The sequence below is a fragment of the Pelophylax lessonae genome (genome assembly GCF_965119305.1).
Source record: "Pelophylax lessonae genome assembly, chromosome: 1".
Taxonomy (NCBI): domain Eukaryota; kingdom Metazoa; phylum Chordata; class Amphibia; order Anura; family Ranidae; genus Pelophylax; species Pelophylax lessonae.
In genome coordinates, this window is record NC_138768.1 from 542725863 (window position 1) to 542748136 (window position 22274).

The window sequence follows — 22274 nt, forward strand, 5'->3', positions numbered from 1 at the left end:
ATGAGAGAGTGAGAGCGATAACACCAAATTTAACACACCTGCTCCTCACACCTGGGACCTTGTAACACTAACGAGCCACATCACACCAGAGAGGGAAAGTGGCTAATTGGGCCCAAATTGGACATTTTCACTTAGGGGTGTACTCACTTTTGTTGCCAGCCGTTTAGACATTAACCACTTAAGCCCCGGAAGATTTTACCCCCTTCCTGACCAGGCTCTATTTTGCGATTCGGCACTGCATGAATTTATCCCACAAACAGAGCTTTCTTTTGGTGGTATTTGATCACCTGTGCGATTTTTACTTTTTGCGCTATAAACAGAAAAATAGCGTAAAATTTTAAAAAATAACAATATTTTTCAAATTTTTTATATGAAATTCCCCCAAAAAAATGTAAAAATCAATTTTTTTTAACATTTTTTGCCAATTTGTTTTCTGCTACATATGTTTGGTAAAAAAAAATTGCAGTAAGCGTATTTTGATTGGTTTGCGCAAAATGTATTGCGTTTACTAACGAAGGGAAAGATTTCTGTCATTTTTGGTGTTTTTTTTTTAACGAGTAAGGCGGCGATCTGCGTTTTTTTTTTTGCAGGACTTCGACATTGCGGCAGACAGATCGGACCGTTGACTGACATTTTTGACACTTTTGGGGTTACCAGTGACATTACTACAGTAATCAGTGCTATACATATGCACTGTTACTGTAAAAATGACACTGGCAGGGAAGGGGTTAACTTTATTGGTGATCAAGGGGTTAAGTGTGTCCCTAGGGGCGTGCTTCTAACTGTAAAGGGGTGTGGCTAGTGGTGTAACAACAGAGACATACGATCCTACATAGCAGGACCATATCATCTCTGTTCTTACACAGGGGAGAATGACAGGCGGCTTTGTTTACATTAGCCGCCTGCCTTTCTCCCTCTCCACGGGGAGATCGCGAGTGACCGGCGGACATCGGGTCTTCTTAGGGAACGAGCGGGGGCGGGAACGGTCCTCCGGCGGCGCATGCTCGCCCCCTAGAGGCTCACAGGCTAGTGACGTAATCCTACGTCACTTTACCTGTACGGGGCTGAGCGCCGCCGTAAATAGTCATGCGGCGGTCGGCAAGCGGTTAATGGCTGTGTGTTGAGTTATTTTGGGGGGACAGCAAATTGACACTGTTATACAAGTTGTACACTCACTAGGAATTGTATGGAGAAGGATCGGTTGATTAAATACAGAGGCACCCTCCCCAATCAACATTGAAAAATACAGCAAATCCAGACATGCAAGTGAGGCATAGGATAAAGGGATGTGTAATAAGAAAGGGGATAGTCAAGCATATCTGGACAACAGGGGATTTAAATGTGCCATATATTTACTACAGAAAAAGGAAATATATAAAAATGTCAAAATTGCATTAGTTATAACATATAAATCTAAAAACAAGGATAATCACAACTGTTGTACATATTACAGCACATATCTCCAAGATCCCAAACCCTTAGCCTGTGGCTACATTCTCCTATTGAATATTGGATTTGCGGTCCGTAGGTATGGATATGCCCCAGCCCTGATGACCGATAACACATGTGTTAGGGGACCACCTTCCCACTTCCCTGATCACACTGGTTACGGGTCCTCGTTGGAAAGTATCTCTTCTACTACTATCTGGTTCTGGTTGGTCTACCCTTACCGCACTCATAAGCTGATTTAATAATACATTTTGGATATATTGGGCACACCGAGTGATAGGCTATATTAGCAGCTTGTCTATACTTTCCAGACTCTAAGGGTTTGGGATCTATGATTAAACAACCTTGGTTATTAGATCTATAGGATGATGTGATGTCTCAAAATTCTTGGACTTGATTTTATACGAAGGATAATGTAACACTGTATATACTACTTTGAAATCTACTTGCTGGATCCTGATGAAGCTGCCACAGCGAAACGTGTCGATCCATCAGTGAACCTTTATGCAAACCTCCCCTTTGGAGAGATGTGCTGTAATATTAATATGTACAACAATTGTGATTATCCTTGTTTTTAGATGTATATGTTATAACTAATAACATTTTGAAATTTTTATATACTGGTATTTCCTTTTTCTGTAGTAAATATATGGCACATTTAAATCCCCTGTTGTCCAGATATGCTTGACTATCCCCTTTCTTATTCCACATCCCCTTTTCCTATGCCTCACTTGCATGTCTGGATTTGTTGTACACTCACTACTTTACATAATTTGTAGCAAAGTGTAATTTCTTCAGTGTTGTCACATAAAAAGATATAATAAAATATTTACAAAAATGTGAGGGGTGTACTTATTTTTGTGAGATACTGTACATTAGTTGGCTACCGTTCCAGCAACATTTACACAGAGGTCTTTCCAGTGTGACCTCTGGGAGCCAAAGAATATTTCTACATTTCTCTGGTGTGTAAAGCTGGCCACAAATGGGTAGAATTTCAAATGAAAATTCTCAGGAAAATAATGTTCTAAAAAGAGTTTGTACATTTTTCTAATCATTAGTGGGTCAAATCTACATTCGTTTTTGACCACAAAAGCGAAAAAAATTTGAATGAGCAGGCTGTGTATGTGGTTTTCATTCTGTAAAGTCCATTCATACCAAAATGAAATGTTAAATCAAACAAAATCTTTCGAATGACATGCAAATGTTCTGTGAATTTTCGTGCAAATTTTGCTAAGACTTTTCCTAAAAATTTTCATTTGAAATTCTATCCATCTATGGCCAGCTTAGGAAACAGCATCAAATGAAAAGCTTTCAAATGACTTAAGTCATTTATCATGGTGTGTTTTAGAGCTTGCAGACTATTTTTGTCAGCTAGGCAAAATAGCTTCTTCCTATGTAAGGTATATTTTGGCATAATATAACCTAAATTATTTCCAGCCTCCTCGATCCAGACAAAACTTCACCAGTCCCATTCTACCTCTTGGTAAGGCCCCCTTTCACACTTGAGCATCCTGAAAATTGCATTTTTTGTCGCACATTTTTGCTATTTTGCCATGACTGACACGGTTTTGACTGGACTTGGAAGCAATGCCTGTGTAATCTTGAGATCTATGGACTTCAAGTCGCATCAAAGTCAGACCAAATTAGTGCAGGGACTACTCCGTAGTCGCTGCAACTTGAAGTCGCACAGATTTGAACAGTACTCATTGGAAATCATGGGGTACGGCTTGGCATACGACTTTGCAGTCCCAAGTCGCAGGACAAGTCACACAAGTGTGAAAGGGGGATAACTCTTTCACTATTGCTTAGATCAGATGCTGTTCTGATTCAGATCCCTGTCAATTCAGGCACAGATTAGCCTGGGCAAACACAGGAGCCCTGACTGATTACAGCCTCTTACATTTGTGGACCAAACCTGCTTGACCTTAAAGCTGAACCCCTGTATTACCTTAAATATTAAAATGGTTGTAAAGGCAGAAGGGTTTTTATCTTAGTGCATTCTATGCTTTAAGATAAAAAGCCTTGTGTGTGCAGCAGCCCCCTCAGCCCCCCTAATACTTACCTGAGCCCACTCTTGATCCAGCAATGTCCACGAATGCCTCAGCTGCCTAGGACCCCAGGAAAGTTAGCCAATGAGCAGAGAGAGGGGACAGGGCTGAACCGCAGCTCTATGTCTGAATAGATACACAGAGCTGCAGCTTGGCTCAGGTGCCCCCATAGTGGAGGCACTCAACAGGAGGAAGGGGCCAGGAGCTCCAGCCAGGGACCCAAGAAGAGGAGGATCCGGGCTGACCTGTGCACAACCATTGCACATGGCAGGTAAGTATAACATGTTTGTTATTTTAATAGAAAAAAAAAAAAAAAAAAAAAAAGGACTTTACAATCACTTTAAATCCTCTTCTGTTCAGAATTGCAGACTCTAATATTATTGCATTTTGTAAGTGTTTAACGGTGTATACCAGGTGCTGTCTATTCCTGAAAATCTCTTGCCTCTCTTCTGGGGTGGACTGGATGAACATTTTATTGAATCTCCAAACTCTTTACTCTGGCTGCTATCAGAAACAGCCAATTCTGGAACTAAAGTGACCCACTGATGACATCATTGGGTCATAAATATGTTATATCTAAAATTTACAAAACCGCTCATCCTAAGAAAAAAAAATGCATTTAGTAGGTTTTCTGGTGGAAGAACTTGGGAATCAGGCAAGTTAAAATTTTGGCAAACTAAGTATCAGCTTTAAATAGACTTCTCCATTGTTCTACCTCTCTTAGCCCTCAGCTATTCTGTCTTTTCCAGAACCGGTTCTCCCAGTGTCAGTAACTACATCTACACTGACAGCCAGAGCTCCTGCCCGAATTAGAAACATTTCAGTCTATCTTGCTCTGTGATTTTGTATACTTCAAAAGATGACACTCACTTAGATGATGCCAGTCTCTGTAAGGAAATTAACAAATCACAATGATGCCATGACATACCACCACTTCTGCCAGTCAAGAGAGTTGAACGTTTGCTGTCTGATTTTTGCAGGATTCACAATCTCTGAGGTGAATAAAACAAGAATGCCACCAAATATGATCTCTCTCTCTATCTCGCTTTAATTTTTTTTTTTTAATGATCTATATATAATATTCTTGTGCAAAATATTGATTGCCCTATAAGTATAGTGACAGGTTTGATAAATTATTTTTATCAGAAGGTAAAATAGAAAAAGTTAGCGTTAGTTATTAGGAGAAGTATGGCCAAAGCTTTTTTGGCTATACTTCTCCTGTGGGAAAGCTTGCTGTCAGCTGACGTCACAGAGCCAGTCCAGGCTCTAAAAAGATTCTGACCATATGGTCAGGATCCATCCAGAAGCCTGGACCGGCAACTGGGCCAGCCTGTCAGTGAGCTGCTCAGAGCCTGAGCCAGCCGCTCCCTTCTCCGCACCCCAGAGCTCCAGTGAGCTGTTGAGGGGCAGAGCAGAAAGACTGACAATCACCAGCTTTCTGCAGGCTGAGGACTGAGTGTTCAGCGGTGTTTGACCACTATGTTCTCTGTCTTAGAGGCGTTGGGGACAGCTTCAGCTAGGATCGGTGCTGCAGCCATCTAGGTGGGTATGATTTTTTTTTTTTTGCATTTACTGAACTGTCTTAACCACTTGCCGACCGCCGCACGACTATCTACGTCAGCGGTCAGCCCCTCACAGGCAAAGTGACGTAGGTCTACGTCGCTAGCCTGTGCGGGTCTAGGGAGCGTGCGCGCGCCGCCGAAGGCGCGCTCCCGCATGGTCACGGACCCCCCCCCCCGCGCGTGTGACCGGCGGACCCGATGTCTGCCGGTCACTCTGCGATCGTTGGGGGAGAGGGAGAAAGTCAGGCGGCTAGTGCAAACAAGCCGCCTGTCATTCTCCCCTGTGTATGAATGATGATCATACGGTTCTACTACGTAGAACCGTTGATCACTGTTCATACATCTCAAGCCACAGCCAATCACAGTTAGAATCACGCCCCTAGGGACACACATAGCCCTAAAAGTTAACCCCTTCACTGCCAGTGTATTTTTACAGTAACAGTGCATATGTATAGCACTGATTACTGTAGAAATGTCACTGGTAACCCCAAAAGTGTCAAAAATGTCAGTCAAGGATCCGATCTGTCCACCGCAATGTCGCAGTACCGCAAAAAAAAAAATCACAGATCGCCGCCATTACGCGTTAAAAAAAAAACAACAAAAATTACAAAAATCTTTCCCTTTGTTAGTAAACGCGATTACTTTTGCGCAAACCAATCAAAATACGCTTTTTGCAATTTTTTTTACCAAACATATGTAGCATCAAACAAATTGGCCGAAAATGTTAAAAAATTTTGATTTTTACATTTTTTTGGGGGGAATTTCATATAAAAAAATGTGAAAAATATTGCTATTTTTGCAAAATTTACGCTCTTTTTTTTGTTTATAGCGCATGATCAAAAAATCGCACAGGTGATCAAATACCACCAAAAGAAAGCTCTGTTTGTGGGAAAAAAAGGACGCCAAATTCGTTTAGATACAGCGTCGCACGATCGCGCAATTGTCCGTTAAATTCACGCAGTGCCGAATCGCAAAATACCCCCTGGTCAGGAAGCTTAAGTGGTTAAGGAAAGTAATACCTTTTTTTCATGGTCTGGAGATGGGTTTTGTATCAAACCACCTAGCAGGGGCCTGATCCTTGTTCCCTGCTGCCTAAAATAGAGGAATCCGTTTTGGGTGGTGTTGCCATTTGTTAAACACTTATTAAACAGGGACTTGCAAATAGTGGAACAAATATTCATCCAATAAGCTATGAAAAAGCCTGTACAGGGAGCTAAGTAAACAACATGTGTTATTACAATAGTATTACCTTGTGATATTCTACAAGGTCAGCCAGAGTTGCATGCTGTAGTTGATCCACTCCCAAAAAGCTGTAAGAGGTGCCAGAAGCATCTATAAGAAAATGCATGTATCCATCTTCATAGCGATATGAGAGAACATAGCCTTGGATCTTCTCACTGACACGAACAAGAAAGCTTCCTGGTGCCTGATCTTTTAAAAAGTCTTCTGATTCTAGTCTTGAGATGATGCCTATGAGCAATGAAAATGAACATAAAGCTGATTCCTTTTTTTTTAAAGAGGGGAACATTTGAGAAGTGGAAAGCTGTTCTACCCCAAAGCCATGTTAAGCAATATATCTTTTCCAAAAAAACCTGAAAACTAACACAGGATGGTATTTTGTGATATTAAAAAGAAAAACAATGCAAGTCTCATGCTCTTTACTTACAGCGGAACTTACCTGTATCTAAGCACCACAAAAACTGAAAGACGCTATTGGTTATTTTTTAATATTCAAAACAAACTCACGGATCCATCCAAGGCTCCATGCTTTATTTTTTTGAGAAATCACATCTCCTTAGCATTTCTAGCCATGGCCATCTTGAGTAAGGACAGATGATTCATGTAGCATTTGCTTCCTGGAATCCATCTGCCCGTAGCTCAGGCATGCAGGCAGTAGGATGTGCTTAGCTGAGAAAACCCCTCCTCTCGCAGATTTAAGAAAAATGCCTACGAGGCAAATACTTAACCGAGCCCCATTGTGATCCAGAGATGTACACCAGAGTCTCGACTCTTCGGGGCTCTCCCTCTTCATTGGCTGAGACAGCCAGTGAACCAATGAGAAGAAAGAGGGGAGATGCAGAGCAGCAGCTCGGGAGCGAGCCTGCTTGGGTGCCCCTGTAATGATATCAGGTACTAGACACACGAAAACCTGTAGCAAGCGGGCATGTTGTTCAGTTATCATAGGTAAGCCATGACAGTCTTGCAGAACAGTTACACATTGCCCAGTGATATTATTCCTTTCCTCCTCCTTTAATTCATGGAATGCATATGTTTTACACTTCAAAAGAGACGTTATCTTAACTCAGAGACATCAGAAACCAGCGCTTAGGCCTGTGCAGAGCTGTAAACAGCTAATTGAGTCCTGGCAGGATGTCTGTTTCTGCTGTCCAGACCTATCATAAAACTATGACCAAATCCATTTAGGATACCCAGAACTAATGGGGATTGTAAAAAGCAATCAAAGAGCTCTGCCCAATTCAAAACTTAATGAATCCACACACGATTCATAAACTCAGATGAGAACGTGACACATTAATAATAAGTATATATTTGAATGAGAAATGTTGTTCTGAAAGATTTAAGGTTCTACATGACTACACTAGCACATATAGATGGGAAGATAGCTGTCAGATATTCCCTGGGTGACAAGTTAAGCTGAGCTACCCTGTGTTTAGTATCCCTGGATGCAAAATTCAATGCTGAACAATAATCTATTAGTTTCAAGAATGCAACTGGTACATATTGGAAGATATAAATAGTGGTATAAAACTGCCCATAAGGGAGGAACCTGATATTATCATAAACCGCAGGACAGCTCATGGACACTCCGTTTTATTGCCCCGGTGCATCTGTCAACACCTCTTTGACCCCAGAGAAAAAGGGAGATGCCTAACCAGTGGGGAGTTCTCATGGTACCATCAAAGCAGGAATATCTGTTAAGTTTGAGAACTGATAACACCTGGCTCATCGACTGAACTCTGATATCACCCAGGACATTAGCTGCAAGTATTCCTCCTCCTCAATTCTACCTTATTTTTCTATTGCTGAATCATGTCTCTATTTCTTTGAAATACCATTTTTTGGTAATATTTTATTTGCACCTTTGACCTTTTCATTATCAAAACCTTATTAACCTTGTCCCTAAGCTCTTAATGCAAGTGCAAAAAGAACCTGTCTCTTGAAGAGTGCTACTGTATAGAATAAATCGTATGAACATACCTGTCTGTGTGTGTGTTACAGATGATTATTCTAAAATCATAATTGGTATTGCTAGAATTACGAGCTTCCTTCTGCTCAGGCCAAATAGGGGTGGTGGCATTTAAAGGGTTAATTACTTAATTAGCCCAGTGACAATCGCTCTTATCCTGCTGGCACCTAGATTGTGGTCCTGCAAGCTTGAAATTTTTTGTGCAGGGTGAAGCTGAGAGTGGCATTGTTACGTAAGTGAAAGCATGGTGTGAGATTGGCCGGTCCTTTGTCACAAGTTAGTGAAGAGGGCAGGGATCTGATACCTGTGTCCGTTACAGCCCCCACAGCAAGCTGCTTGGCAGGAAGGAGGTGCCAGAAGGATCAGCGGGGGACCCGGGAAGAGGTGGATCGGGGCTGCTCTGTGCAAAACCACTACACAGAGCAGGTAAGTATACCAATTTTGATATTTAAGAAAAAAAAAACAAAAAACTTGTTTTTAATATCGATTGAGAGACGTTAGTTCTGCTTTATTATAGTTTGGGGAATGGAAAAAGAGTTGCAGACTTGTGCCTCTTCCACAAACATTGGCACCTAAATCAAAACCCACTTTAAAGAAAAACCTTTAACCTTATTGAAGCAGGGAACACATGGGGCATTTCTTGATCCTGAGGAACACAATATCCAAATAATTCCTTTATTTCCCCTAAGTCAGAGCTCTGACCTACCTGTAACATGCACATAACTACAGGTTGGTGAGCTTTGTTCCTGTTTTTGTCTCTTCCTGCTGTAAAAAACAACACCGCCGGACAGAAATCTAGCTCATATCGAAGTTTCAGTTATTAGGTTTGTTCCAAGTTCCAATTAAACTTTAACAAACCCATAGAGGGAAGAGAAGTTAGCATATTTATTTTGTTTGAATGATTTTTGCTTAAAAAATGGGGCTATTTCCTGATCAGGTTTTTTCCCCTCTGCACCTAGACAAATAATGTCACATTTAAAGGTGTGACTCATCAAAGAAGAATTGGCTGGCAGCTACTATCATGTTTACCAACCTGAAGCCAAATAATTTTATATACATGTTTTATCCACATGATCCTCCTGCTTCTAGCACTGATTATGCATTGATGATATTTTAAGATTTTTTACTTCCTGTAAAATCCTTTTCTTGGGGTTCATTAAGGGACACAGAGTAAATTCTGAGACACTACGTTATGCTGTTGTCTTCAGGAGATTTGACACTGGCAAACCAAGTTGTAAGGCCTGATATGACCCTTCGCACTTTGATCATGTTTCAGTTTTGTGACAAATCAATAGTAGGAGTAGACTATAAAAACAGAAGGGAGGGACCTGTGTCCCTTAGTGAACAATCCTATTTTTTAATCATTCATTAAGGGAAACATGGTGAAGTTATTTTGAGACACTGGGATGTTCAAAAGCAGTCCCATCTGAGGAGTGGGCAATACAGTAAGCAAAACGCTATCACGCCCACAAGTAAGAGCAGGCGAACAGAGGCAACTCAAAAGAACTTACGGAGACCCTTGAAGAACCTTAAACTGGAGCTGGCATCATCTGAGGCCTGAACATCCACCTGGTAAAACAAATGTGTAAACCAAAGTCCAGGTTGCAGTCTTGCAAATCATAAAAAGATTCCTGGTCATGAAAAACCCATACGGCACTAATTGATGTAGTGGAATGGGCTTTAAGGGATAAGTCCAGGCAAAACCTAACTAACACTAAACCTGCTCTGTGGCAAATTCTAAACCTAATGTACCTAACTCTGTAAAGCAAAAAATCACTGTACTTACCTATTCTGCAGCTGATCAAGTCCGGTCCCAGCATTAGCTGTCAACGGCGACTTCAGTGTGGACGCAGGTGCAGGAAAGGCATCAGACAACGGAAGCACCATAGTAACTCTATGGGTGATGTCACCTCCCAGGCATTTCACAGCCATTGTTGGTCCTCTCCTACACAGAGCTTCCGCTGCTGTGGATCGGACCAAATTGGTGTCAGAATAGGAAAAGTACAGTGATTTTTGCTTTACAGGGTTAGATAGATTAGGGTTAGAATGTGGGACAGAGCAGGTTTAGCGTTAGTTAGGTTTTGCCTGGAGTTATACTTTAACAGGGAAATGTGGAACCTTGTTCTTAAAGAGGTTGTAAACTCGGTAAAATTTTTTTTTTTTTTTTCTACAACCTGAAAGAGAAATACATAATGAGCTAGTATGCATCGCATACTAGCTCATTATGAAATACTTACCTTAGAACGAGCCCCCGCCGTGCCATCCGCTCACCTCTATGACGGGCGACATGTCTAGTCGCCCGTCTTCCGGGATTGCGGCATCCGGCCATCTTATTGGCCGGAGCCGCGGTGACGTCACTCCCACACACGCGCGCGGGAGCCGACAGTCACGGCACGGGGCTCTGAAGGAACGGCACGAGCGGCCGTTCCTTCATAGCGCATGCGCCGGTGACGTCACTGGATGCATCGAAGGTAAATATCTCCTAAACGGTACATGTTTAGGAGATATTTCAGTACCTATAGGTAAGCCTTATCATAGGCTTACCTATAGGTACAACTTCCCGAGGAGGGTTTACTTCCTCTTTAAGCTTATAAGCTTAAATGATGAGTTAATAAAAATATCAAAAAAAGAAAATCCGCACTAGGTCAAAGGTAACGTATAGAACAAGCAGCCACTTTTATCCAACTGTGATACCAGCTATAAACATAAAAACAAAAATAAAAAGCAGCGCTAAGCCATCCACTTAACACAAAAAATACAAAGTGCAATGTACAAAGAGTTAAGCAAGTTCATATATTCACACATGAACTAGGTAAATAAATTCAAAGTGCAATGTGCAAAAACATGTGTTGAAAATATCCTTTCTAGGAATTAAACAAATTCATATAGTCATACATAAATTATGCAGATCCATATATCCATAGTGAAAAATAAAAAAAACATATGAAAGGTGTGTGATACACTTCTATGAAAAAGTCCTTCCAATATGTGAAAACAAATGAAAAAGTCCAAAGAATGCAACAGTGCAAGCGAAGTTGACTGAGGAGTTCCACCACCAAACACCAACAATTAGCATATGCCTCCTTCCAGAGGATGTGGACCAAAAATTATAATGGTCATAAGTGCATGCGATAACCCATGGAAAATCAAAACAGATTCCAGCTGACTAAAATAAAACAAATTAAAACAAAACAGTGCCGTGCATAACAAATGAGGAAATTAAACAAATCCAGAAAATATGTGCAATAAATGCAAAGTGCAGTAGTGCTAAATATTATAAATGTCAACAAATGAAATAGTATAGATTAAAAGTAATATTCACAATAATATAAAAAAAAAGTACAGGTCGTGCACATATAATAATGATGATAAATCGTGCACACCAAAATGAGTGAATAAAAATACAACTGAAAATATGTATACAGTGGCCACCCTGTATGCAATAATATAAAGTGCTGAGTGTGCAGAAGTAAACACAATAAGATATAACTGTATAGAACCAAGTGAAAATAGAGTGATTGTGAATAAGCAGATATAAACAATAATCACTTAATAAAGTGCTGATGGCATTTTCCCGTTATCAGAGAAATATTGCACTTTCCAGAGGTGCACTCTAACAAGTCCACTATGAGTGATCCAATGGTATCCTTTGTGGTGACAAGTGCCTTCACCTCTCCATCCTATGTGACTGGGTCCTCACCTCCGCTCCTGCGACCTAGCGGCTAAGCATAGGTCTAAAAGTCTAATATTGCCCCTCAAGGGCCACCTTTCCTGGAACCAGGGAGTATGCGTCAGTCCCTCATTAAAACGACACTCTCTTTCTCTCTATACCTCTTTAAATTTATTCAATAATAAGAAACATGTAGACAGGTACTCACATTTAAAAGGTGCTTGCAGTGCACCAAACTAAAAACAGCCTTTCTTAATCAGCGTGTGTGATGGTAACCAGGCAGAAGTGGAAGATATGTAAATGTTGCTCCTGTACTTCCTGGATACAGCAGAGAACCGTCCGGGTCCTTCCCCTACACGTGGCGACACAGGGTCATGTGTCTTCCTCAGGGGGAAATTTGATGATATAATATCATATTTCCCCCATCATTTTTTCCCTGAGGAAGACACGTGACCCTGTGTCGCCACGCGTAGGTGAAGGGCCTGGACGGTTCTCTGCTGTATCCAGGAAGTACAGGAGCAGCATTTACAGATCTTCCACTTCTGCATGGTTACCATCACACGCTGATTAAAGAAAGGCTGTTTTTAGTTTGGTGCACTGCAAGCACCTTTTAAATGTGAGTACCTGTCTACATGTTTTTTTTTATTGAATACATTTAAAGAGGTATAAGCACTATTCGAGTCCCCCTTCTTTTCATGTTACAACCACCGATTTCCATGAGGGGTGTTGTCCGGAAAGTGTAGTATTACTGAGGGGCTGACGCATACTCCCTGGCTCCAGGAAAGGTGGCCCTTGAGGGGCAATATTACGCTTTTAAACCTATGCTTAGCCGCTAGGTTGCAGGAGCGGAGGGGAGGACCCAGTCACATAGGGTGGAGAGGTGAAGGCACTTGTCACCACAAAGGATACCACTGGATCACTCATAGTGGACTTGTTATTGTCGCCAGCCTAGGGAACACCTGTGCAATAATTATGCTGTCTTATCAGAATCTTGATATGCCACACCAGTGAGGTGAGTGGATTATCTCGGCAATGGAGAAGTGCTCAATAACACAGATTTAGACAGATTTGTGAACAGTATTTGAGAGAAATAGGCCTTTTGTGTACATAGAAGTCTTAGATGTTTGAGCTCAGCTCATGAAAAAACAAAAGTGTTGCGTTTATAATTTTGTTCAGTGTATATGTATGAATGTGAGTTAGGGGACCTTAGATTGTAAGCTCCTTGAGGATGTGAATGTACAATATACAGCATCTCACAAAATTGAGTACACCACTCACATTTTTGAAAATTTTTTATTATACCTTTTTATGTGATAACACTGAAGAAATTACACTTTGCTACAATGTAAAGTAGTGAGTGTACAGTAAAAGTGAAAATTTGCTGTCCCCTCAAAATACCTCAACACACAGCCCTTAATGTCTAAACCGATGCCCAAAAAAAGTTAGTACACCCCTAGGTGACAATGTCTAAATTGGGCCCAAAGTGTCAATATTTTGTGTGGCCACCATTATTTTCCAGTACTGCCTTAACCCTCTCGGGCATGGAGTTCACCAGAGCTTCACAGGTTGCCACTGGAGTCCTCTTCCACTCCTCCATGACAACATCACGGTACTGGTGGATGTTAGAGACCTTGCGCTCCTCCACCTTCCGTTTGAGGATGCCCCGCAGATGCTCAATAAAGTTTAGGTCTGGAGACATGCTTGACCAGTCCATCACCTTTACCTTCAGCTTCTTTAGCAAGGCAGTGGTCACCTTGGAGATGTGTGTTGGAATACTGCCCTGTGGCCCAGTCTCTGAAGGGAGGGAATCATGCTCTATGCCACAGTACATGTTGGCATTCATGGTTCCCTCAATGAACTGTAGCTCCCCAGTGCTCGGAGCACTCATGTAGCCCCAGCCCATGACACTCTCCCCACCATGCTTGACTTTAGGCAAGACACACTTGTCTTTGTACTCCTCACCTGGTTGCTGCCACACACGCTTGACACCATCTGAACCGAATAAGTTTAACTTGGTCTTATCAGGCCACAAGACATGGTTCTAGTAATCCATGTCCTTAGTCTGCTTGTCTTCAGCAAACTGCGGGCTTTCTTGTGCATCATCTTTACAAGAGGCTTCTTTCTGGGATGACAGCCATGCAGACCAATTTGATGTAGTGAGCAACGTATGGTCTGAGCACTGACAGGCTGATCCCCACCCCTTCAACCTCTGCAGCAATGCTGGCAGCACTACTATGTCATTTTACCAAAGACAACCTCTGGATATGACGCTGTGCACGTGCACTCAACATGGTCGACCACGACGAGGCCTTTTCTGAGTGGAACCTATCCTGTTAAACTGCTGTATGGTCTTGACCACCATGCTGCAGCTCAGTTTTAGGGTCTTGGCAATCTTCTTTTAGCCTAGGCCATCTTTATGTTGAGCAACAATTCTTTTTTTAGATTCTCAGAGAGTTCTTTGCCAGGAGGTGCCATGTTGAACTTACAGTGACCAGTATGAGAGAGTGACAGCGATAACAAATTTAACACACCTGCTCCCTAGTCACACCTGAGACCTTTTAACAACGAGTCACATGACACTGGGGAGGGAAAATGGCTAATTGGGCCCAATTTGGACAATTTCACTTAGGGATGTACTCACTTTTGTTGCCAGATGTTTAGATATTATTGGCTGTTGTTTTGAGGGGACAGAAAGTTTACACTGTTGTGCAAGCTGTACACTCACTACTTTACATTGTAGCAAAGTGTCATTCCTTCATAGCCGGTTCACACTGAGGCAACACGACTCCTTACTACTTCGGGGGGACTTGTGCATTACCATGCACCACGACTTCAGAGCGACTTGCAGGGACTTCACATAATGGAAGTCTATGCAAGTCGCCCTGAGGTCGCCCCCAAGTAGTACAGGACCCTTTTTCTAAGTCGGAGCGACTTGTGTCGCTCCTATTAGAACGGGTCCTGTAGCGGTCAATGGACCGCGAGGGAGCGCGACTTGTCAGGCTGACAAGTCGCCTGACAAGTCGCGCTAGTGTGAACCGACTCTCAGTGTTTTCACATGAAAAGATATAATAAAATATTTACAAAAATGTGAGGGGTGTATTCACTTTTGTGAGATACTGTATATGTAAATCACGGCATAAATTTATGACACTATATAAGTGCCTAAAAAAATAAAAAATAAATCTGACCTGGGAGAGAGAGCCACTGCTCTCGTGCATAGCTCTGGATCAAGATCAGGCTCAGGTAATTATAAGGGGGGTCTGGGGAGGATCCTGCAGAGAATGCATTAAGGTAAAAAGCCTTAAGGCTTTAGAACCATTCAAAGGCAGCAGTATATTCCAGTGTCCCAGAATCCCTAATGAATGATTAAAGCCTAGTGAACGCTGCAAGTTTTTTTTTCCTTCAACCCAGCAGGCTGAAAAAAAAAAAAAAAACTGACAGCTTTGACAGCTCTGGTCAGAGTCTCTGTACTAACAGGGGGGCCGGACGACTACCCCCTCACCCCCACCAGAACACTCAAGTCAGCGCACTCAGACATTGGCTAAGAGCGCTGATTGGGAGCTGCTCGGCAAGACTTTTTTTGGTCATGCCCTTTCGACAGAAGCCGGCCGACCGACATTTGGACCTTGTGTATGGGGCATAAGGAATAAAATTACCATTAGGGTTGTGCAAATCCTCTGACAGATTTGGTGTTGTTTCTTAGTTTTTAAGAATATAAAATTGTGACTTCTCCCCTGAGATACAAGTCTGGCACACCAGACATATGGGCTCATCTCACCTCTGCAAGAGACTCACATAAGTGCAGACTATCTGCTCCATGAATGCTAGCCCTCATTTCCTGCAGCATCTGAAACAAAAGTTGGGTTCTCCTTTATTAACAACCCAATCTTAAGATACTGTATGACTGGGCAACCAAGACTTTACCAGTCACCAAGAGAGGGAGTTGCACCTTATTTCAAATTACATAATCCTTACATGAATTCCCACACTACCCTCTATCTCCCAGCCATGAACCGCCGTGGTTCACTCATCTTTATTTAACATATTTTGGAACAACAGCACAATTAAGCATACAATACACGTTACAATCTGATTGGACAATCACCTTTGCAAATAATGCAAGGGTCTGCCTAAGTGGATATAAATTGAATGGATAGTTTAGGTTGATGCTCATTTTACATAGTTTTGGTAAATCTAAAGTTGATTTTATCAAGATTGTTTAATCAGATTGTAATGTGTATGGTAATCTTAAAACATATTTTGTCATCAGAATTAAACATATGTTATATTACAGTATTCTTTCTAATGTAAAAAAAATAACTCTATTATGCTATCTGTGTATATAATGGCCAAAAATGTAAATAACGTTTTGGTGCAAAAGTCATACATATTTCTATGGTATGCCCTGCCATCCTCTAATGCAGGGATTAATAAATCTTAGCTAAAATTAAGGCTACTCCTCAGTGTGGAATACTTATAAAAAAGAATAATTAAAAAAAAAAAATGTTTCCAATGACTCAACAGCCACTTCCTTCTTTTGTGAGGTGTGATAGAAGGGATTGGCTAGGGCATAAAATTATTTAGGGTGTAAGGTACTAAACTGCTTATTAGATGACCATCTTCTTCAAGGAAAGAAGGTCAAAACAATTAATGAAAGCATATATCCAGATCAGGAAAGTAAAAGCGGTAGTAAACTGCTGTGTGTGTGTTTATTTTTTTGCAACCTGCAAGATAAAGCCAATATTGTGATAGTATGCATCGCATACTAGCACATTATGTGAAACTTACCTAAAAATAAAGCCCTCCAGCACCACGCTGTCACCGCTGAGAGGGCTTCTATCTTCCCCTGGTGTTCCTTCCAGGTTCGCGGACTCCGGCTGTGTGAGTGGTAGGAGCCGCAACGACATCACTACTGCACATGCGTGCGGGAGCTGCTGCTTACAGCACAGGACTCTGAAGGAACGGCTCTGGCGGCCATAACTTCAGAGCGCATGCGCCGGAGACATCACTGGCTGTACGTACAGTAGATATCTCCTAAATCAGTGGTCCTCAACCCTGGTCCTCAGGGCCCACTAACAGGTCAGGTTTGCAAGATAACCGAAATACATCCCAGGTGATATCATTTGCTGCTCAGTGATTGCAGTACTCTAGTCTGCATCTCCTCAAGGTTATACCTAAAATCTGACCTGTTAGTGGGCCCTGAGGACCGGAGTTGAGGACCACTGCCCGCCCGGCTCGCTTCTGCACATGCCCGCGCGTGTGACCAGCGGACCCGATGTACGCCGGCCACTCGCAATCTCCCGGTGGAGAGGGAGAAAGGCAGGCGGCTAATGTAAACAAAGCCGCCTGTTATTCTCCCCTGTGTAAGAACAGAGATCATACAGTCCTGCTATGGAGGATCGTATGTCACTGTTGTTACACCACTAGCCACAACCATTGACAGTTAGAAGCACGCCCCTAGGGACACACTTAACCCCTGCATCACCAATAAAGTTAACCCCTTCCCTGCCAGTGTTATTTTTACAGTAACAGTGCATATGTATAGCACTGATTACTGTAGTCATGTCACTGGTACCTCCAAAAGTGTCAAAAATGTCAGTCAAGGGTCTGATCTGTCCGCCGCAATGTCGCAGTCCCGCAAAAAAAAAAAATCGCAGATCGCCGCCATTAGTCGTTAAAAAAAAAAAAAACAACAAAAATGACAAAAATATTTCCCTTAGTTAGTAAGTGCAATAACTTTTGCGCAAACCAATCAAAATATGCTTATTGCGATTTTTTTTACCAAACATATGTAGCAGAAAACAAATTGGCCTAAAATGTTAAAAAATTTTGGTTTTTACATTTTTTTTGGGGGGGAATTTCATATAAAAAATGTGAAAAATATTGTTATTTTGCAAAATTGTCGCTCTTTTTTTGTTTATAGCGCAAAAAGTAAAAATTACACAGGTGATCAAATACCACCAAAAGAAAGCTCTGTTTGTGGTGAAAAAAAGGACATCAAATTCGTTTAGGTACAGTGTCGCACGACAGCGCAATTGTCTGTCAAAGTCACGCAGTGCCGAATCGCAAAATAGGGCCTGGTCAGGAAGGGGGTAAAATCTTCCGGGGCTTAAGTGGAGAAATGTGAGTAGATCCTATGTGTATTGTTCTAGTTTGGTGACTCAAAGTATAGAAGTAAGAGGGTCAGCACAACAGTCCGCAAGCTAGAAATTTCTGAAGGACAAGTCAGAATTAATAGTCTTCATGTTTTTCTCATGACACCTCCTCAGTTTAAAACAAAACTCTGCCTTTTAATTCCACAGGAATTTTTCCTTAAAGTGATTATGAAGCTTTATTTTTTTATTACAAAATCAAACATGTCATACTTACCTGCTCTGTGCAATAGTTTTGCACATAGCAGCCCCAATCCTCCTCCTCGTCTGGGGTCCCCCTACTGGCGCTCCTGGCTCCTCCGCCCCCGTAGGAAGTGGCTTGTGTGTGCTCAATGCCGTGCCGGGCTGCTTGCCTCTATTCAGACACACCGCCCGGCTCAGCCCCTACCCCTGTTCACAGGTCTTGAATGACAGCAGCAGGAGCCAATGGCACCCACCGCTCTTTGCCAAACCTGTGAAGGAGGGGAGAAGAACTGCTGCAGATGTGCACAGTGCTGGATATAGATCGGCCTAACATAAGTATTTGGGGAAGGGGGTCTGCATGGGAGCTACTAATAAAAGTTTTTTTACCTTAATGCAGAGAATACATTAAGGTTATAAAAAAAAAAAAAAAAAAAAAAACTTTTTCCTTTACAACCACTTTAAAAGAAGCTTGAAATAATGAAAAAAAAAAAAAAAAAAAAGGATGATTGATACTGTATACCAGGCAGCATAAGGTATGCACTTAACTTCACCAGATGTCTCGCTGCATCAAGCCTCATTAACCTGAGTTGTGCCCAACTTTCCAAATTGATATTTCTATTGAACATTTGGTGGCCCTGCATCTGCAGATCAGGCTAGGTCAGGCTTACTTTAAAATGTTTTCAGTAATACTATGAACGCACATAGCACTCTCAACACGTAACCGTAAAACTTCCTTGTTCACTACAATGCGTTCCAGGAAGTGAAGTGTGTTTTTACTAGTTCTTAAGAGCTTACTTTCTATATCAGCGCACAAAAATCAATACTCCACATTAGGCAACACAAACAATGATTCATACCAAAAATGCAAACAAGCGTAGAAGTTGGTTAAGAGAAGCTGGCTGATAAGGGTTTCCTGGGATGTTTAATTATTATCTCAAAGGCTGGAGTACAAAACTATCTCATGAATAATAAAATCTATTAATTTTGGGAAAAACAAGATGACTGAGATTAGTGCTCAAAGTACTGCAGATAACTTACTTAGTGGGGGGCGATCTACTAAAGGCAAAGAGACTGTTCACTTTGCAAGGAAATTTTCCCGGGAGCTTTGTGAATGAGGCTAAGCTGTGCTGAGTTTCATCATCCAAACATGTGCAAGCAAAAATGCTGTTTTTTTCCTTGCATGTGACTGGATATTTTATGCAAATTAAAATGCCACCACATTCACTAAACTCTGGGAAAAAATTGTGCACAGCGGAACTTTACCTGGAAAGTAAACAGCCTACCGGTAAGTATGTTAAGTGATAGCATTTTTTAACCACTTGAGCCCCAGCCCTATTTCGGACAGTATTTTTTCCTAGAAAACTACTTAGAACCCCCAAACATTATATATATATATATATATATATATATATATATATGTGTGATTTTTCGTAATTTTTCCACGAAAATGGCATTTTAAAGACCGCTGCGCAAATACCGCGTGACAAAAAATATTGCAATGACCGACATTTTATTCTCCAGAGTCTTTGCTAAAATATATATTTCACTGCATTTAAAAAATACTAAACAGTAAAGTTAGCCCATTTTTTTTTGTATATTGTGAAAGATGATGTCACGCCGAGTAAATAGATACCCAACACGTTATGGTTTAAAATTTCGCACACCCGTGGAATGGCGACAAATTACGGTCAATAGAAATCTCAATAGGCGACGCTTTAAAATTTTTTTAACGGTTACCAGTTTAGAGTTAGAGTGTAGCTCTTTTTTTTTTAAATGATTGCTCATGCTCTGGCGATCGCGGCGATACCTCACATGTGTGGTTTGAACAGTGATTTCATTCGCGGCTCGACTTCCGTATACGTTTTTTTCCGTGCGCGAGCTAACGGTGACGGCTAAAATTTTTTTTTTCCTATTTATTTTATTTTTTTTTTTAACTTTATTACAGGTTTTTTTAAAAAAAAAAAAAAATCTGATCACTTTTATTGCTGTCATAAGCAATGTAAACATCCCTTGTGACACCAATATGCATCGACAGGTACTCTTTATGGAGGGATCGAGGGTCTAAAAGACCCCAGACCCCTCCACTACACTTTCATGTATGCAAAACGCCAAAAACTGCATTTTTGCATACAGTCGTTTTTTAAATCTGTCACCTTTTGCAGCAGAGTAACCCAGAAGTGACGTCATGGAATGCCGCCTCCGGGTTACGTCATCGAGACCCGATTTAATCCACTTGCAGCTTAGATCGGGACTCCATCCAGCCGGCGGACGCGCCAGCTGGGTGCTCGGTCTCCCGTGGGACGGAAGGCTCGGGCAAAGTCACGGAAGGTGGCGGGAGGGGGGGGGACATCACCTCCCGCTCACCCGGGTAACGATCGAGCAGCTCCCGAGCCGCATCGGTCGTTACCGACGGAAAGCCGACCGTCGGCTCTAAACCGCAGTACTGGGAAGGTGCCTCTAGCTAGTATAACACCGCAAAGTTTGCCGACGTAGCCCTACGTCACTTTGCGGTAAGTGGTTAAGATGTAATCCTAATTAAGCTGTACTGCAGATATGAAAGGTTGGACACTGCATTCAAATATATAGTGTGACTTCATTTTTGCACATTTTTGCACATAAAGACTAAGGCTGTATTCACATAGCAACGGAGACCTGCTGTGCGATTCCTCATGGTGGCAGCTTGCTCCCGCTGTGATTTTACACACCTGGAGCTCATCTGCAGGTCCCACGGATAATGTAATTAAAGTATAACTAAAGGCAAAACTTTTTTTTGTAGTTTTGAATAGAGTGGAGAGCAACTAGAACATCTATAAGGTTTTTTTGTTGTCTGTGCCCCTGTAACGGAGCTTAACTATTTGTCCAGTTACAATTATCATTGAAAGTAAAGGAAATTCCCAAATTGTGGATTATCCCCAAAAAAGTAATAGAGGGAAAATCTTTCAATGGGTACTCTAGTTCTGGTGACCTGGGGGTCCCCAAGGAATTCCATTAATTGGCAGGGATTTCCTCTCACTTCCTGTTTGGCTATGGGACAGGACATGAAGGTAAATCTCTGCAATGGGATACAGATGGAGGAAAAAAAAAAAAAAACTGACATGGGTTATAATAACCCTCGCTTGCTCTATCCAAAATTTAAAAAAAAAAAAAAATCTATTATAGTTCTACTTTTATAGCTCCACTGGCCAGAACCTGTTGAACGTTATTTTTAGTGCAAAGATACATTTTATCATTTTATCATTGTTCTTCCGCTGTATACTCAGTAGAAAGCAAGGCTGTCTAGCTAAGAACACCTTGTAAAAACAATGGTTAACATGTACCTATAGCCAAAGTTTTTTCAGTTTGGTATGGAGTAAGTTAAAGCCAGAATGTAACTAGAAATCACAAGGCCCCATACCAAAACCTACAACAGAAAAGAAAAAGTGAATACAGAACATACAGCATGGTGTCCAAAACGAGGGATTGTGGAATAAGGAACATTTACAGCATGGCATATAAGATGAGGTGTTGCGAAATAGGTATGGCATACGGGATAAGGGGGTGTAGGATAGTGATTGTACAAAACAGAATGGGCTGATGCAGGGGTTGCAATTGCAACCGGGCCCCATGCTCCAGAGGGTCTGTGCGGCTCCCCTGTACACCTGGATAGGAGGGGCGGCGGGGGCAGCATGTAGAGAAATCACTGTCCTCCTCTTTCCTCCTGTAGCTGCAGAAGGAAAATGGAGGAGATTGGTTTCTCTATATGCTGCCCCCGCTGCTCCTCTTATCCAGTTCACTTGTGTTCTGCCGTCTCTGGGCCCCTGTGTGCCCCCCTGATCCCCCCCCCCACCACTGTGCTCCCTTCCCTCTCCTGCTGGCTACTGCAGGGGATGTGTTACAATAGAGAACCAGGAAACAGTCAGTAAATATGTTATTTACCAGCTCCTTCCTTTTCTGAATGGCCAGAGTCATAGTCAGTGACATGGTAAAAAAAATAAAATAAAATGATAAAAAATAATACAATTA

The 22274-nt window shown here is 41.8% G+C and overlaps 1 protein-coding gene across 1 annotated transcript in view; it reads right to left on the reverse strand.

The window, feature by feature from the left end:
* The window catches only part of SH2D4A (SH2 domain containing 4A), a 162742-nt gene that overhangs the window by 1611 nt on the left and 138857 nt on the right, over positions 1-22274 (reverse strand). Inside the window, exon 8 of the mRNA XM_082247811.1 lies at positions 6309-6529. Within this exon, the coding sequence (XP_082103937.1) occupies positions 6309-6529 (221 nt within the window). The remainder of the gene's footprint in view (positions 1-6308; positions 6530-22274) is intronic.